At 38.7% G+C, this 14,805-nt stretch overlaps 1 protein-coding gene across 4 annotated transcripts in view; it reads right to left on the bottom strand.

Annotated features, from left to right (window-relative positions):
• The window catches only part of med25 (mediator complex subunit 25), a 31,462-nt gene extending 17,102 nt beyond the window's left edge, over nucleotides 1–14,360 (bottom strand). For 3 of the 4 annotated variants that reach the window (XM_085454924.1, XM_085454928.1, XM_085454926.1), the window contains exons 1-14: nucleotides 14,222–14,360; nucleotides 12,031–12,180; nucleotides 11,904–11,949; nucleotides 11,549–11,673; nucleotides 11,352–11,450; nucleotides 10,385–10,505; nucleotides 10,075–10,231; nucleotides 7,860–7,984; nucleotides 7,638–7,710; nucleotides 7,163–7,395; nucleotides 4,314–4,406; nucleotides 368–453; nucleotides 223–280; nucleotides 24–131 (exon numbers count right to left, since the gene is read on the bottom strand). In XM_085454924.1, the coding sequence (XP_085311050.1) occupies nucleotides 24–131; nucleotides 223–280; nucleotides 368–453; nucleotides 4,314–4,406; nucleotides 7,163–7,395; nucleotides 7,638–7,710; nucleotides 7,860–7,984; nucleotides 10,075–10,231; nucleotides 10,385–10,505; nucleotides 11,352–11,450; nucleotides 11,549–11,673; nucleotides 11,904–11,949; nucleotides 12,031–12,176 (1,470 nt within the window). In that variant the 5' untranslated portion in view covers nucleotides 12,177–12,180; nucleotides 14,222–14,360. Of the gene's footprint in view, nucleotides 1–23; nucleotides 132–222; nucleotides 281–367; nucleotides 454–4,313; nucleotides 4,407–7,162; nucleotides 7,396–7,637; nucleotides 7,711–7,859; nucleotides 7,985–10,074; nucleotides 10,232–10,384; nucleotides 10,506–11,351; nucleotides 11,451–11,548; nucleotides 11,674–11,903; nucleotides 11,950–12,030; nucleotides 12,181–13,638; nucleotides 13,781–14,221 lie in introns of those variants that run through there. The other variant, XM_085454925.1, reaches the window with a different exon arrangement.
• Nucleotides 14,361–14,805: the final 445 nt, after the last annotated feature.

Here is a 14,805-nt window from a genome sequence, read left to right as displayed (position 1 = left end):
GCAGAGGGAGCTCGAAAACTTACAAAACCATTGGCCATAATGCGGTACAGGCCTTTCAACGACTCCACGTCTTTGTTCGTGAAGAGAAACTGAACCATCCGAGAGTTTCTAAAAAGGTGACCTAAGGTTGTCTACGGAGAGAGCAGGCAAGATATGCATCATTCATAAAGGCATCCCTGTTGCACATAAACAAAACAAAAGAGTATAAACACACGGTCTCACCAGCAACTGCTGTGGAATTAGCTGCATAATGAGCTTCTGTGGCCACTGGTCTGTGTTTCTGTTTAGAGACAAACGTGCATAGTCACGGTGTGAACAAAAACATTTCACCACTTTTAACGTCCAGGGTGTCTGATGAGCTACTCACAGATTTTCTCCTGGGTTGACGTGCACCTGACATGGCAGGGATCGCGTCAGCTTGGTGGCCGAATCCATGGATGAGGCTTTAGGTTTCTGCATGGGTTAACATAGAGGGGCGAGTGTGAGACAAAAAGAAGAGGGGAATTTAGAAAATTTTCTTTAAAGAAGTCATCTAGAAGGGCACAGAAAACATTACTTAAAGCTCACAGAAAGCTTATTCCAAGACATTCGTGTGATCTTTCAAACCATGGCCGACTCTCTTAAACCAAAATTGAAATACAGAGTAGGCAGACTGGATTTAGCTAAACTGTGAAAGTTCTTGTGGCTGAGCACATTATGTATTAAGTTTAGTGTGGACACGCAGAACAAAGAAATCAGTAAGAGTGCACAGAGAACAAATATATTTTTAACACTTTTATATAAGAATTCGCACCTCTAGCCCAACTTCAAAATAGACCTGATGGTGTGTTCTTACTGTCCCTGAGAAAACAACTGAAAAAGCCCAAGTTCAGCCTGCAGAGTGGACAAGATTTTTACTCTTTCACAAATAATTAAAGGGAACTGGGAATTTTCTATTTTGGTCTGCATTTTAAGCCTGGGAAGAAGTGCATAGTTGCAGCCAGTTTATGGGGTTCGTTGTCGATAAAGCTGTTACAATATTAGATGTTCACTATACAGCTATGATGGCCAAAATAATTTATATCAACTAGAACAGCTTTTGAAATCTGGGAAAAGAAATGAGTGAACAATAACATAATTTTATAAGTCACATGAACTTTTAATCTTAATTATTGTGGTCTTTTGCAAATGAAATACACTCAAAGCCTAAAACGCTCAGCACATTATTCTTGCACTCAGCCAAAGTAGCTTTGCAAGATTCAGTTCAAAATCATTCTTATTTATCGTTTTCTGGGCTTTCAACCTAACAGATGATCCTCTATATTAAAGAAAAAAAAAAAGCAGCTCTTTCCCTTCTGTGTAAGACAGCTTTTTTCTGATTGGCTGCCACTTAAAAATACAAGGTCTGAACAGCAGATAGGTGGGACACCATATGAGGAATATCCACTCTCTCTGACATCATACAAAAAAAAAATAAGGAAAAACATAATATACTCCCTTTAAGCACCCAAAGGCTAGTGCCACTGAGTTCTATATTTAGACAGAAAGAACAGATCTCTCTGAAAACAATCACTAAAGGCCAGAAAAAAAAACAAGAAAAAAAAACAAGAAAAAAAAAAAGTATATTTGATTTGTGTGTGAACACTGCCTTAACAGATTTTTCACCAGAGTCAGATCACTCAATTTTCAGACAGTCTGATACTGAGCATTTAGAGTGGTCTGAAGCAGAGCTTCAGGCTCACCAGGATTACGTGTACATATGCTGACCTCATTATTGAAACCATGCATTCAATGCTGCAATACAGCATAAAGTTAACCATAACTGTGCAAATTAAACAGACAGTTATGGTGCTGGAACATTTGCAGTATTATCACGTGTGTTACTACTAATAAATCATTAAATTCATTAATTGACTAATTAAAATATCAGATATTGTTAACACCAGAAAATCGGAACACTGTAAAATTTAGAAAAGTGACTGTTATGCAACTCTTTACTTATCAGCACACTCAACTCTCAATAATTTCAATGACTGTGATTGCAGTTCATAGGGCCCTAGTCAGTTGTTTTGTAGGCTTAAATACCTCACAGCTTATTCAGTTTGAGCAATGAACTCCCAAAAGAGTGTGCTTTGGAGTGGCACCGTTCCTATTTGGTGTGTAATGTTGCCGTTTTGGATGCGTTTGACCATCCAACATTCAATTTACACCAGAATGCTCTGATGGGTATCTGGGATTTCAAGTTGGCCTGGGAGCAATTGGAGAATATTGCTGAGGAAAAGGATCTGTGGGCTGCCCTGCTCAAGCCTCTGCCAGTGACCTCAATCAGAAAAAGCAATTTAAAGAAATGGATGGACTTTTAAGACCTAAACAAATTGTCAAGAATTAAAAGGAGAGGGGCGCTCTCTCCAAGCACATCACTGCAGCAATCCCACTGGGAACACTGCCAGCACTCGTCTTCAGCGCATCAATACACGATCAATGGTTAATCTATCACATATTAGTCAGGTCTACTATAGACCATTACAAATGTGTTGTGCTGCAGACAAATGGGTTATTTATCTCCAGGGCTTGCTAAGGTGGAGAAGAAAAGGAGCCAGGAATGTGGACAGTAACAAAACAATCTAATCTGCTTTAAATTACGGGTGGATTTAAAAAGTGTGTCAGTAAACCACAGCGGAAACCGCAAACACGCCACATTTTAGACGAGAAAAGCTTTCATAGAATAACAGATTGAAATTCAGCCAAAAACAGAACATACCATATTGATAACACTGTACTCCGAGCAAGCGCCACCCAAGTGTGCTGGCAGTCCTTGAGAGTTTTTATCAACAGCCATTTCTCCAAATGAATTTTAGTGTCTGCATTGTAATTATTCTCAACATTACAGATTGCGCCACAGAAGAATCACTTACAGAGCTGAAAGCCTGATGACTTAACTGCAGTAGGAGGCAGCAGATTAAGAGCAATGTTTCATGCTTCTAATTTGTCCACTCAGATCATTTGTGACGGTTTGTATTGTCATAGACAAGATTTAGATTCTCCAGAGCTTCTTCATTCTTATTCCTGTCCGTTTAACCGACTTGTATAATTTTGACAAACAGAAGACGGGGGCTGGAGTCGATGCAGGGAATTGATCCGAGTCTGTCCACTAAACACAAACACTGGAAGACCTCATGAGTGTCGCATAAAAGGCATTAACATCCATTTTCCTGGTTCAGCAATGCAACTGTAAACTGAATCGATTTGACCTTGGGCAAAAACCAATAGAAGTAGCACAATAAAATGATGTGCAATTAATCAAGCTGTACAATAATCAATGGCAGGTGGTTATTAAGACTTACTGCTGTGATAGGTCCTAGACAGCGGTAGGGCAAGTCTCAGACTGTGCTGGTTTTTATTCTAATCTAATACAGGCTGATTTACAGCAGGGACATCTAATTCACTTATTCTGAAGATAGTTTCAAAAAAGACTTATCAATTACAAAAGGACAGAAAATGTAAAGCTGAGTCCAGGAGCCAGTTAGCTTAGCATTAGGAATGGAAACACAAGGAACCAGGTAACTTGTCTGTAGCCCCTCTGAAGCTTGCAAAGACAAAACTTTTTAGATAACAACATACAAATTTTGCACATTAAATAAATGCAACATAATGTACAGCCCCTCTGTCTAAACCAAGACGTCCAAGGTTCTTTTTTTAAGACAGCTCTCTTCTGATTGGCTCCTTCCTACAAACAGAGGGTTTGTGCATGAAATGTGAGGATATGAGGAACATCTGCTCTCACTGACTTACAGCGCCAAGGGCAGTGTTAGGTAAAGTAATGCATTAGATTACCCTCCAGCTACACTAAGCAACACACGTTAGTATTGCATTTGAAGTAATCAGTTATTTACTTTGTTTTTCCAACTTGCAACTCTTCAATATCTTTCCGGATTTCCCTTAATTCGTTTATTTTCGCTGTGACAAAAAGAAAACATTTGTTTTCCTCAGACTCATTTGCAGCTGCTGCAGCACACCATTAAAAGGTATCAGACTTTCAATGTTTACTAAAGTATCGGTCAGCTGCTAAAAAGCTCTATTTCACATTTTAAAGAAACATCTGCAAGCTGACTGGTAAATGGAGCTCCACAGTGTACTGGTGGTGAGACCCACTGAGGAGGAGAATGGTTAGTATTAGCAGTTTTCCCAGACCTCTTTTGTCTGAACTCTGATGACTTAAGTGATTCTTTCCTTGATGGTTTTACTTTCTGATCACAAAGCTCTCAATAAAAGTAAGACATCCATTTATTTCCCATTGAATGAACATTAACTCAAAATCAAAGAATCTGTTTTACCTCTTGCCACTCGAGAACACCAGTCCAGGCCACTACTTTATTGGTGACACCTTGTCCTTGTGGAATTGGGTTTGGATTGACTTGACTTCCAGGCTGTAAGGAAATTAGAGGACGCTATCAATACAACACTTTTCCAGGAATAAAGAATTACTTCTCAATTCATAGGAAAAGTAATTATTTCAATAGTAAAACATAATTCTTTAGAGCTGATCGAACTACGTTATTAGATGTAAGTTTAGACAATTGAATCTGTTAAAAAAGGAACATTAATAAATGAATTGGAAAACGAAGGGGAAAAAAAACGCTACCCACAATGATCTTCTGGGGAATTGCGACTCTTATCTGGTTTTGATCTGATAGTAGTAGTAGCATTTAAAATTCATTTTGATATTAGGCTTCAGACAGTGTGCTGGTCTGAAAACTCAGCTCAAGGCTGCTGCTTGCAGAGCATCACCAAGTAAAGTCCTGAGTCTTTCTAAGTGAAGCAGGGCTATTTACATGTAAAAATATCAGTATGACTTAATCTTTGATAGCGTTTACAGGGGTGAAAACAGCAAATGAAACATAAGATAACCCAATATTTTTTCAGCCAACTTGAGTATATTTGAACCACAGACGCTGATGCTCCAACCGCTCAATTAGACAGATTTATTGCTTCCTTAATCAGCAGTTTCAGCTCTGTGTTGGGATAATTGGATGGGGGTTTCCCCCCCCACAAAGATCAATTAGCCTTTTCACAAAATAAACCTGGATTAGGAAACACAATATGCCACTGGAACATGGAATGAAAATGAACTTCTGTATGCAGAGTACTGTATGTCTTCAGCATTAGTCCAACTATTTTTTCACCCTTTTCTTTTCTCTGGGTTTGAACAAAATGTGTAAACAGAACAGAAAAATAAAGGCATGAATGTGACTTAGGTGTACAAAGGCTATGTTCACACTGCAGGCGAAAGCTCATCAAATCCGACTTTTTTGACCCTATGCGACCCATATCCGATCATGGTATGACAGTGTGAACGGCACAAATACGATATTTTCAAATCCGATCTGGGTCACTTTCGTATGTGGTACTGAATCCGATACATGTCCGATGTTTTAGAAAGCGACTGCTGTTTGAATGGTCATGTCGCATTAAATCCGTCTTTTACGTCACTGACGCAAGACAGACGGCAATTATCAGCGCCTGAGAAGACATCGCGAACAGTTCCTGGCCATCCAATGAAACTGTTGGGAAGACAACGTTGGAGAAACGTGAACATTTTATTTGTACTGTATAATCTGCAGATTCTGACAGAAATCTGCAACTATCCTTTGAAGCACCGCTCCTCTCTAAAACAGCAATAAGGATCATTATTAGGCCATTTGTAAATAACAAAATAACTTTATAACTTCAAGCAAAATTGGGAAACGTAAAGTCCGAAACAAGTCTTTATATTAAGGACCATCAGTCAAACAATACTGTTTGGTCTGGGTCTAAACAGAGCGCGTTGTGTGTGACGTCTTCTTTTGCGCATGCCGGCCGCTTTGAGGGTTCACACTAGAGCGCATTTGCTGTCGCATTTTATTTGTAGTGTGAACAAGCAGACAAAAAAAAAAAAAAAAAAAAAAATCAGAATTAAGCATTAAGACCTGCAGTGTGAACGTAGCCAAAAACACCGCTGCAATTAATCTGATGAAAGTGTTTTGCAATGTGCAACTGTCAGGACAGGTCAGCATTGGAAATAGGAATATATATGCTTGAAGGCCAATGTTTCCAGTGCACTGGACAACATGGAAGTAATTCTTTAGTTACATGATATCACGATTGATCGCTAATATCCCCTATATAGAAAAACACTTCTTGTTTTTAGTAGGCATGTGTGCGACTATACGACTAATTGTCACTACTCAGCACCAGACTTACTACTCATTTAATCCAAGTCTTGTTAAGATTTTAATTGATGTGAAATACCAGTAAATTGTTGTGTCCTAAATGTTATGCAGATATCTTATTGCACCATTATTGCTAGTTCTTTTAAAGGTGAAAGAATGAGCTCATGGATACAAGTGGAAAAAATTAGCTTTCTCCAAAGGGCAGATGGGCTTTCCCTTAACAGTATGGTAAGGAGTTGAGTCATTTAGGAGGGGCTCAGAGTAGAGCCGCCACTCCTCTACATTGAAAGGAGGCAGCTGAGGTAGTCCTGGATATAAAGTTGTCTGGCCAGGCATGTCCTACTGGCAGGAGGCCCCAGGTTGGGCCCAGGACACATTAGAGAGATTATATCTCTTGGCTGGACCTGATGTTTCCTGGATAAGCTGGAGGAAATGGCTCGCGAGAGGGGCTGCTGCCCTGCAACCCAGAACCAAATAAGTGAATTGCTGGATGGTTTATTGTTTTGCTATTTTAGATTTTAAATTATATTGAAGAGGTTGTCATGAATTTTAGAGCAGCGTCCATCATGTTCCACACTTTTTGGTCGCAGTTTATTCGTTTTTTTGGATGTTAATTTGTCACCTTTTAATAATAGGATATGAAAACATGTTACAAGACGTTCATGTTTTCATATCCTATCTAATATCGGTTTATTTTAAGTGTTTTTCTTCTTCAATGTCTGAAGTATATTGAGTTTGTCATCGGTGGTCAGACCCAGCTCCACTGAGTCTGTCTGAGCTACCAGCTTGATCTCTGCAGCTTTGATTTTTCCAGGGACACATTACAGAGCTACGGTTCTTCTAATCTAACTCTTAGCAACACAAGAAATACGAACAGTTTCCCAAATAATGCATTTATTGCCTTGTTTGCAAATTCCTGTATTTTTAACCCTTAAAAGGGGGTTGGAAGTTGAAGAAGAAGAAACAGAAATTACCATAGTGGGCGCTGCAGATGGTTGCGTGGTCTGATTTCCAGAGGGTTGTGGCTGCTGAGGGAGTGGCTGTGGTGGCTGGCTGGGCACTGGCTGTCCTGCGGGTGGGACTGGCTGCTGATTGGGAGTAACTGGTTGGATTGGCGTATTTACCGTACTCACTGTTGATAAACTCGGCTGAATGGGCTTGACTACAGGGTGACTGGGAAATGGAGGCCCTTGGCCCATTCCTGGGACTGAAGGAAGGAAAGAAGGCATAAAAAGACAAGACTGACCAAAAAAAAAAAAAAAAAAAAAAAGAAAAGAAAAAAAAAAAAAAAAAAGCATAAATCCGAACAATATCATATATAAATATGCTGTAGGGTTAAACACCAAGGCATAATCACACATGGTCTATGTAAACACAGACACGCTGCAAGTAAAAGCTTGGCTAGTATAAATTGTTCACAAAGACCCAAAGAGCCCTCTGGTAACTCACAGCGACTCTTCTGGTTGTTGGCTGCCTCCATGACCATCTGTGCAGCCACCTGAGCAGCAGTCAGAGGCGTATTCTGTCAGCGGGCAGATTAAAGGAAGACAATGCTTGGTAAAACGTTTTAAGGGAAGAAACATAAGCACCGCTGTCTGAAACTGAGCCAAAAGCAGGCAGCACGAATTAGTCTCCAGCCAGCTTTACACTATATGGCTGCTTGCCCATTACCTGATAAGGAGGGGTTGTGTTTATTGGTGGAGGGGGCTGTGGAGTTCCAACAACAGGCTGACTACTAGCCAGCACCGGAGGAGGGATGACAGGTTTGTGCGGCCCGGGTCCTCCACCTGCAGAAACTAGAGAGAGAGACTGGGAGATAAGCTCTGTACATAAAAGATGGCTGCAGCCATCGGGACATCACCCATTGTTTAGTGAAGTCCAGTTGAAAAGGTACAAGCGTTTTTTTGTTCTGTTTTGCACTTCTTACAACTGGAAGCATGATATGTATTTATGACTCTGATCACAGAGATGTGTCGGAGTAACCTTGAACAGTAGCTAAGTCTTTAGAAATTCCTTTAAGAATTACAAATAAAGAAGCGCTCAGAGTGAAATAAAAATCTATAAATGGATGATTCATAAACTGATATACAAAGTTACAGTCATGTTTCAGTAATTTTAAAATTAGACAGAAATAACCAGAAGAGATAGAGAATGCAGTTTGTAAAAGATGATGTCATCTATTAAGGGGAAAAAGCTATTCAAACCTGGCTCTGAGTGAAAAACTAAACTTAATAACTGGTTGTGGCACCCTTGGCAGGAAGATCTGAAATCAATCATTTGTGATAAATGTAGAATTTTTATTTTTTTTATTTTTTTTAATTCAGCAGCATGGGAGTCATGCCAAAGCATTTCTGATGGATTTAAGTCTAGACTTCAACTAGGCCACTCCAGAAACTTCATTTTGTACTGTTTTTTTTTTTTTTTTTTTAGCCATTCAGTAGCAGAGTGACTGGTGTATTTTAATGCATGCTCAATCATCGAGGTAAGGAAAACCCAGAAAGTTCATTCTGTTCATCTGAATTTAGTGGGAACTTCTTGAGTTTCCGCTAACAGCAGGTATCCCCAAACTTCTAAATGGTATAGTTGCATTATGACAAAAACTAGCACCATTGATGGTTGTGAGCTCAGTTTCATGATTGTTAATATGCAAGTTGTCATCAGCATGGACAATGGCGATGACAAGTGAGGTGTTTCAGATCACTTTCTGCTGCATAACCTTCAGGGTAAAAATTGATAGTCAGACGTTCTCCTTCACGATTTTCAGGAAGAGAGCAGAATTCATAGTTCCTCAAATTTTGCAAGTTATCCTGGTCCTGAAGCAGCATCATACTACCACCACCACGTTTGACTGTTGGTATGAGGTTTCTTTTATGAAATGCCACGTTAGTTTTATGCCAGTTGTATTCCACAGAATATTTTTCCTAAAACTCCTGGGGTTCATCAAGACATTTTTTTAAGCAAACGTGAGATGAGCCTTTGTGCTCTATTTGGTCAGCATTGGTTTTCACCTTACAATTATCCCATTATGCCACGTCTCTTTCTTTTTGTTGAATCATAAGTGTAGCCACAACCGTAACTGAAGCAAGTCAAGCCTGCAATTCTTTAGATGTTGTTTTGGGTCCTTTTGTGACCTCTTAGATAAGTCGTTCATGCTCTCTTGGAGTAATTTTTGTAGGCTGGCCACTCCTGGTTATGTTCACCACTGTTTTTTTCATTTGTGGATAATGGCTAGCAGCATGGTTCACCAGAGTCTAGGCCTGGGTTTGGCCAATAAAAGTGAACTCAGCTTTCAAAAAATGTGATTACTCACAGTTAATTCATGACTTAACAAGGGAGGAAATAACTTTTTTTTTTTTTCCCCACATAAGGTCAGGTAGGTTTGGATAACTTTTCTTCCCTTAATAAATGAAATCCTCATTCTAAAACTGCATTTTTCTTTGATCATCTTTGACTAATATTAAAAATGTTTTGAAAAGGTGAAACATGTTGAAAACAAGAAGGAGTCAAATTGTTTTTTCACAGCATTGTACACTTGTCTACTCACATATTAAACATCAACCTCCACGGCTAAAAATGTCAAAGTGCCAAAACTACAGTTCCAACCAAGCGGACAACTTAGCAGTCCATTCTCAAATCTAAATAAGAACAATTCCTCCACCCGAAAACCAGCGTAATGGCACCCAGCGTGTAAAAGCTAAGGCTTTAACATGAGTCCAAATACCTTTACATATCACTGTGTATCAAAGAAGACTTAAAATTGAAAATTCATCAAGGCTTATTGTTCCACAACATATCTTTAGTATAAGAGCAAAAAACAAACAAACAAAAAAAACAAATAAATGAATAAAAACATGTGCTACAAGTGGACAAGGCATAGTTTTCTCACCAGGAAGCGAGATGCCTCTGACTAGGACCATGTGGAAGGGATCTTGACTGTAGTCAGGAAGAGATTCAACTGCCCCCCCTACTGGTGACGCACGTTCAAACAAAGCCCTTAGAGGGGGCAGTTTCCGAGGAGCCACAACAGAGAAATTAATTCCTCTCTAAAAAAAACAAAAACAACAAAAAAAAACAAACAACAAATATATATCAAGGTTAATACTATGATCATATCTAACCCAGTAAAAATAACCTTCACCAAAAAAGCCAGCCTGTCCTCCAAGTATCTACTGAGGACAAAATCTGTGTTTACTTACATCTCTGATGATTTTGACCAGGCTGTCTGCTGTGCAGCCAGTGTAGCTGACACTCTCCACAGCAGGAAGCAGGTAAGGAGGGGAATTACACAGCAGCACACACACTTTGTGGGTCTGACCTCTGCAGCAGCACACAGAAAGAGGGAGAGACAAAAGTTTCGATTTTCATCACTACTAAGCTAATTCAAAAAAGAAAACTGGCGTTGTTGTAATTGTTTTTTTCTTTTTACTTGAATTTCATGAGATATTAGAAACTTTTTAAAGATGATTTTAGCAAGAAGACCCAGTTATTTTGGGGATAAAGGAAGACTTATTATACTGATTCAATCATAGTTTTGCCTCTTAAAGAGAACCTATTATACTTTTCCTTTACCATTAATTTGGTGAATGTTCATCTATATAACCAAAATTACATATGGTCAAAGTTTTGAAAATGAGGTTAGTTTATGTGAGTGTAATTTGTGTGAGGTGAAAACTCAGATTTCAAAACTGATCTAAACACTCAAATTAAATTTTTTCTATTTTTGTCTCATAATAATGTTAATAACAGCAGACATCCGTAATATATTCATCATAGACACTGAGAGCAACGAGGCCCCACCCATTTGCCATTTTAAGCAGGTATTTCAAAGAGGGAGCCAATCAGAGAAAACGGGTTAAAATTACAGGGAAGTATGCTAAAACATGTCGTTTCAGAAAGAAGATGAACTGACGGGATCAAATATAAGAAAAATAAGGATTATTGAACTGAGAGGTAGCAGCTAAAGCAGCTTGTTTGAACTTGCTATTCTAAAAAAGCTACTCTGGTAGGCCCAATACAAACATGGAGCTGGAAAAGAGAAGAATATGTTATTTTAAGGAAGTGCCAAAATTAGCTTCTCACTGTCTTTTACCAAGTTACCTTGGATGAAAAGATTCTGCCTCTAGGTTTGTTTTATCAATGAAGAAAACACAAATACAGGCTTACATCTGCTCCCTCATTTTCTTAAAGTCATCGAAAAGCTGCAAGGCCACAGAAAGTCCCTCTGCAATCAGACTGCAGCTTTCTGCTCCACCTCCCATAAACCTGTGTGGAAAAGAAAAAAAGTGTGATTTTCTACGATTTCTCTTCATGATTAGAACAAAGGGGCAGTTTAAAAGGTGTAATAGGAAAATAATTTTTACTGGATGTTGTCGATCCAGGAGACAAATTCGAAGGCTGAGCTGGTTGGCGCGTGACACTGGACATATGACTCCGGAGCGCAGTCCACTGTGTTGAAGACCACAAGGCCATACTGTGTGCCCCCGTACTAGAAAAAAATAAAATAGTAATCATAAATTATCCACAGAATTCAAAAAACATATTCGAATTTCAGCAAACAGTGACAGGGAATGCAAGCTAAAGAATAAAAAGCAGAGATTAGACTGTCTACAGTGTACCTTGCCTCTTGCCCTATGTCAGCTGGGAAAGGTTTTAGCCCAACCTTAAGTTGGATAAGCAGTTAAAAAGATAGAAAACAGGAATTACAGCAACACTCACATCTCCACCAAAATCCGTTTCTGCTGGAGGCCCTCCATTAAAATACCTGTGGTGAATGAAATAAAATTAATTCATGGCTACATGACATTAATGAGTTAGGAAACAATGGGTAGCTTTAGATACTTACTCAATAGCTGGAAGTATGTAATTTTTTCTTAAAGATTCAAAGTATGGTCCAAGGTTCGCTGTCCCTTCAATGACAAACACCACATCAGCCACCTGGTTGGGCCCAGGTTTACTGGATGGCTCCATGAGTGCCGAACCTGCCACCATAGATCTAGATACAGAGGAGAAGGTTATCATAGTTTAAAAAAACAAAAAACAAAACTACAATAAAAACCAAAATTAGGTGTGAAAAATATTTCTTGGTTAAAAATAAATAAATAAATAAATAAATATAGTCTGACTGATTTCTTCAACACCAGCATTAGTAGGATTTCGTACATGTAACTCTTAAGCCTCTTACCTACTGTTACGTCCCTCTGCAGCCTCTAATCTGCTCAGTGTGTTCAGCTGGTGCTAATTGGCCACACCTAGTCAGGTGTGGATAAAAGCATACCTGAGGCAAGCTTCCCAGGGAGCTCACTTGTCTTTGCCTTGGTGGCAGCAACCATTTTAGCCAACCTGGTTTTCCATTTTAAGATGAAACCTCTTCTCACCGATACTCATCTCCTTTTTTTATGTTGCGCCTTTTGAGTCGGGTCGTAACACCTACCTTTCTATTTGAATGCATTTCTGATATTCTTAAATCTTGATTCAATAAATATAATTCATAAAAAGCTATAATTGACATTGAAAATGACAAAACAATTCTAAAAATCACTTTTGTTAAAACTCGGATGAAAGGCCCTTGTGGTCTAAGGAGCTTGGAAAGAAAAGCGTCTGGACTTCAGATCTGGGACTCTCCACCATTTGACCTTAGAACTGAAGAAGCTTCTCTGATGAGAGGTGAAATGTCTTCAAGCAACTTAAAGTCCAGATGCTTTTCTTTCCAAGCTCCTTAGGCTACGATGACCTGGATGACTGAGAACCTTCACAGACAAATGCCTTTGTGGTATTTATGGCATCTATTATGATCTGTACGTATACTCTGCAGCACAGTGAGAAGACAGACACATTGGGCTACAATTTAAACTACAATTTTCCTTTAAAACTAAACAAAAGCAAAAACATGTTAATTTACTGCTCATTTCATATATATTCATTTAGAAAGCATTACATTTTAATTTTTTAATATTGTCTTCTTATTATCGGAACTAATATCTTTAGTGTCTTGATGCATGCTGAATCATCCAGGTAAGTAAATCCCAAAAAGTTGATTCTGTTCATCTGGACGTAGCGTTTTCAGTGGGAAAAACATTTCATCACTCATCAAAGTGACTTCTTCCGTCACAGCTGATGTTGTGTTTGTCATTGAAGAGACAGCGAACCTTGTACCATTACTTTGAATCTTTAAGAAAAAATATATACTTCCAGCTATTAAGTATTTGAAGCTACCCATGGCTTAAACAGTACTGTACTCACCCCACAAACCAATAGTCACCAGTGGTGTTAGTTTTAGTCAATATGCAAATGCACTGTTTATAACGTGCAGTCAACTGAGATTAAAGAACTCACTTGGTTGAGTGACGAAACGTTTCTCCAACTGAAAACGCAAAGTCCATACGAACAGCTTCAACTTTTTGGGATACCATCTTTAGCGTTACCTTGTTTAATTTCCTGTTTGATTTCTTACCTTAATTCGAGCTCGATTATCTATGTTATTTGCTTTTTTGAGTTTGTTTTGTCAGGTACACAAGTCACTCGGAGCTGAAACACCCCAATGTAAGATAGTGATTTCAGGGACATCCAGCAGCTACAGTACGATGGAAGCATGTGACTTCACCTCTGTGAAGCTGTAACAGTCTGCTATTCTTTCTCAAAGAAAAACAAAAACAGCACATGTGTTTTTCAGTGTAGCACACTTGCGAGAAATGTTTTATTTTTTGTTTCTTTCTTTTTGTTTGTTTGTTTGTTTTAAACCGGTGATAAAATACCAGATGTTTGCTGCGATAGCTGTGCGCTCCAGTTTTAAAGGTAGGACCTAAAACCAAGCTTTTTTTCGCTAATCATTAATCCATAATTAATATTGCTAATCGACATTATCGCCAAGGGGAGGTTAAACGCAAGCTAACGAAGTCAACAACAGCTGAAGTGCGCACAGCTTTCGTTTTAGCGTTAGCTAGCACAGCAAACGTCAGTGAGCGATTCAAGCTAATATAGTTCAAATAACCCCAATTAACAAGCCTTTTTCAAGCTGTTAAGTGATGTAGACTGACCTGATGGACTGTGACTGTCCGACGAACCGCTGAACCGGTTGGACCAAACTGTAACTTTAAAAAATTAACTTGAATTACACAGCACAGTTAGCGTGAGCGTTTGTTGTATTTTTGGCGGAAGTGACGAAACGACATGCCCACAAGAGTCCAAGAATTAAAAAAAAAAAAAAAAGAAAAACTTTATTAATAATAACAACAAAGCGGAATATGGCATACATCAGGTTGTCAAGAACACCGAAAGGAGTACAAGGAAAATAAACGAAAACGATACAACTTGGGAATTACCATAAACACAAAATACCAGGGGTTTCAAGCCGTTCTAACACACAGAATTATAGAAGTATACTAAAATCTTTAAGACGGTGACACGGTTTTAAGGTATTTTCAATTCTTGCTGTCCATTATTGAGAAAATATAATGCTTTAATATCAAAAGTAATTCAGTGAAATTTGGCTTACGACTGGAGAACTTGGATGTGTGAATACACTGTCAATATCACTGTAACCAAGAAAACGTTTTTCGAGCATAACGAAAAATTAGGGTTACCATGATCAGAAACAAAACGTGAAAATATGCTCTAGAGA

The sequence above is a fragment of the Copadichromis virginalis genome, linkage group LG4 (assembly GCF_057382275.1).
Source record: "Copadichromis virginalis isolate Kocher_CV1m ecotype Utaka linkage group LG4, C_Virginalis_male_GT1.1, whole genome shotgun sequence".
Lineage (NCBI taxonomy): Eukaryota > Metazoa > Chordata > Actinopteri > Cichliformes > Cichlidae > Copadichromis > Copadichromis virginalis.
Note: the sequence above shows the minus strand (reverse complement) of the source record. Positions and strands in the feature narration are given on the sequence as shown.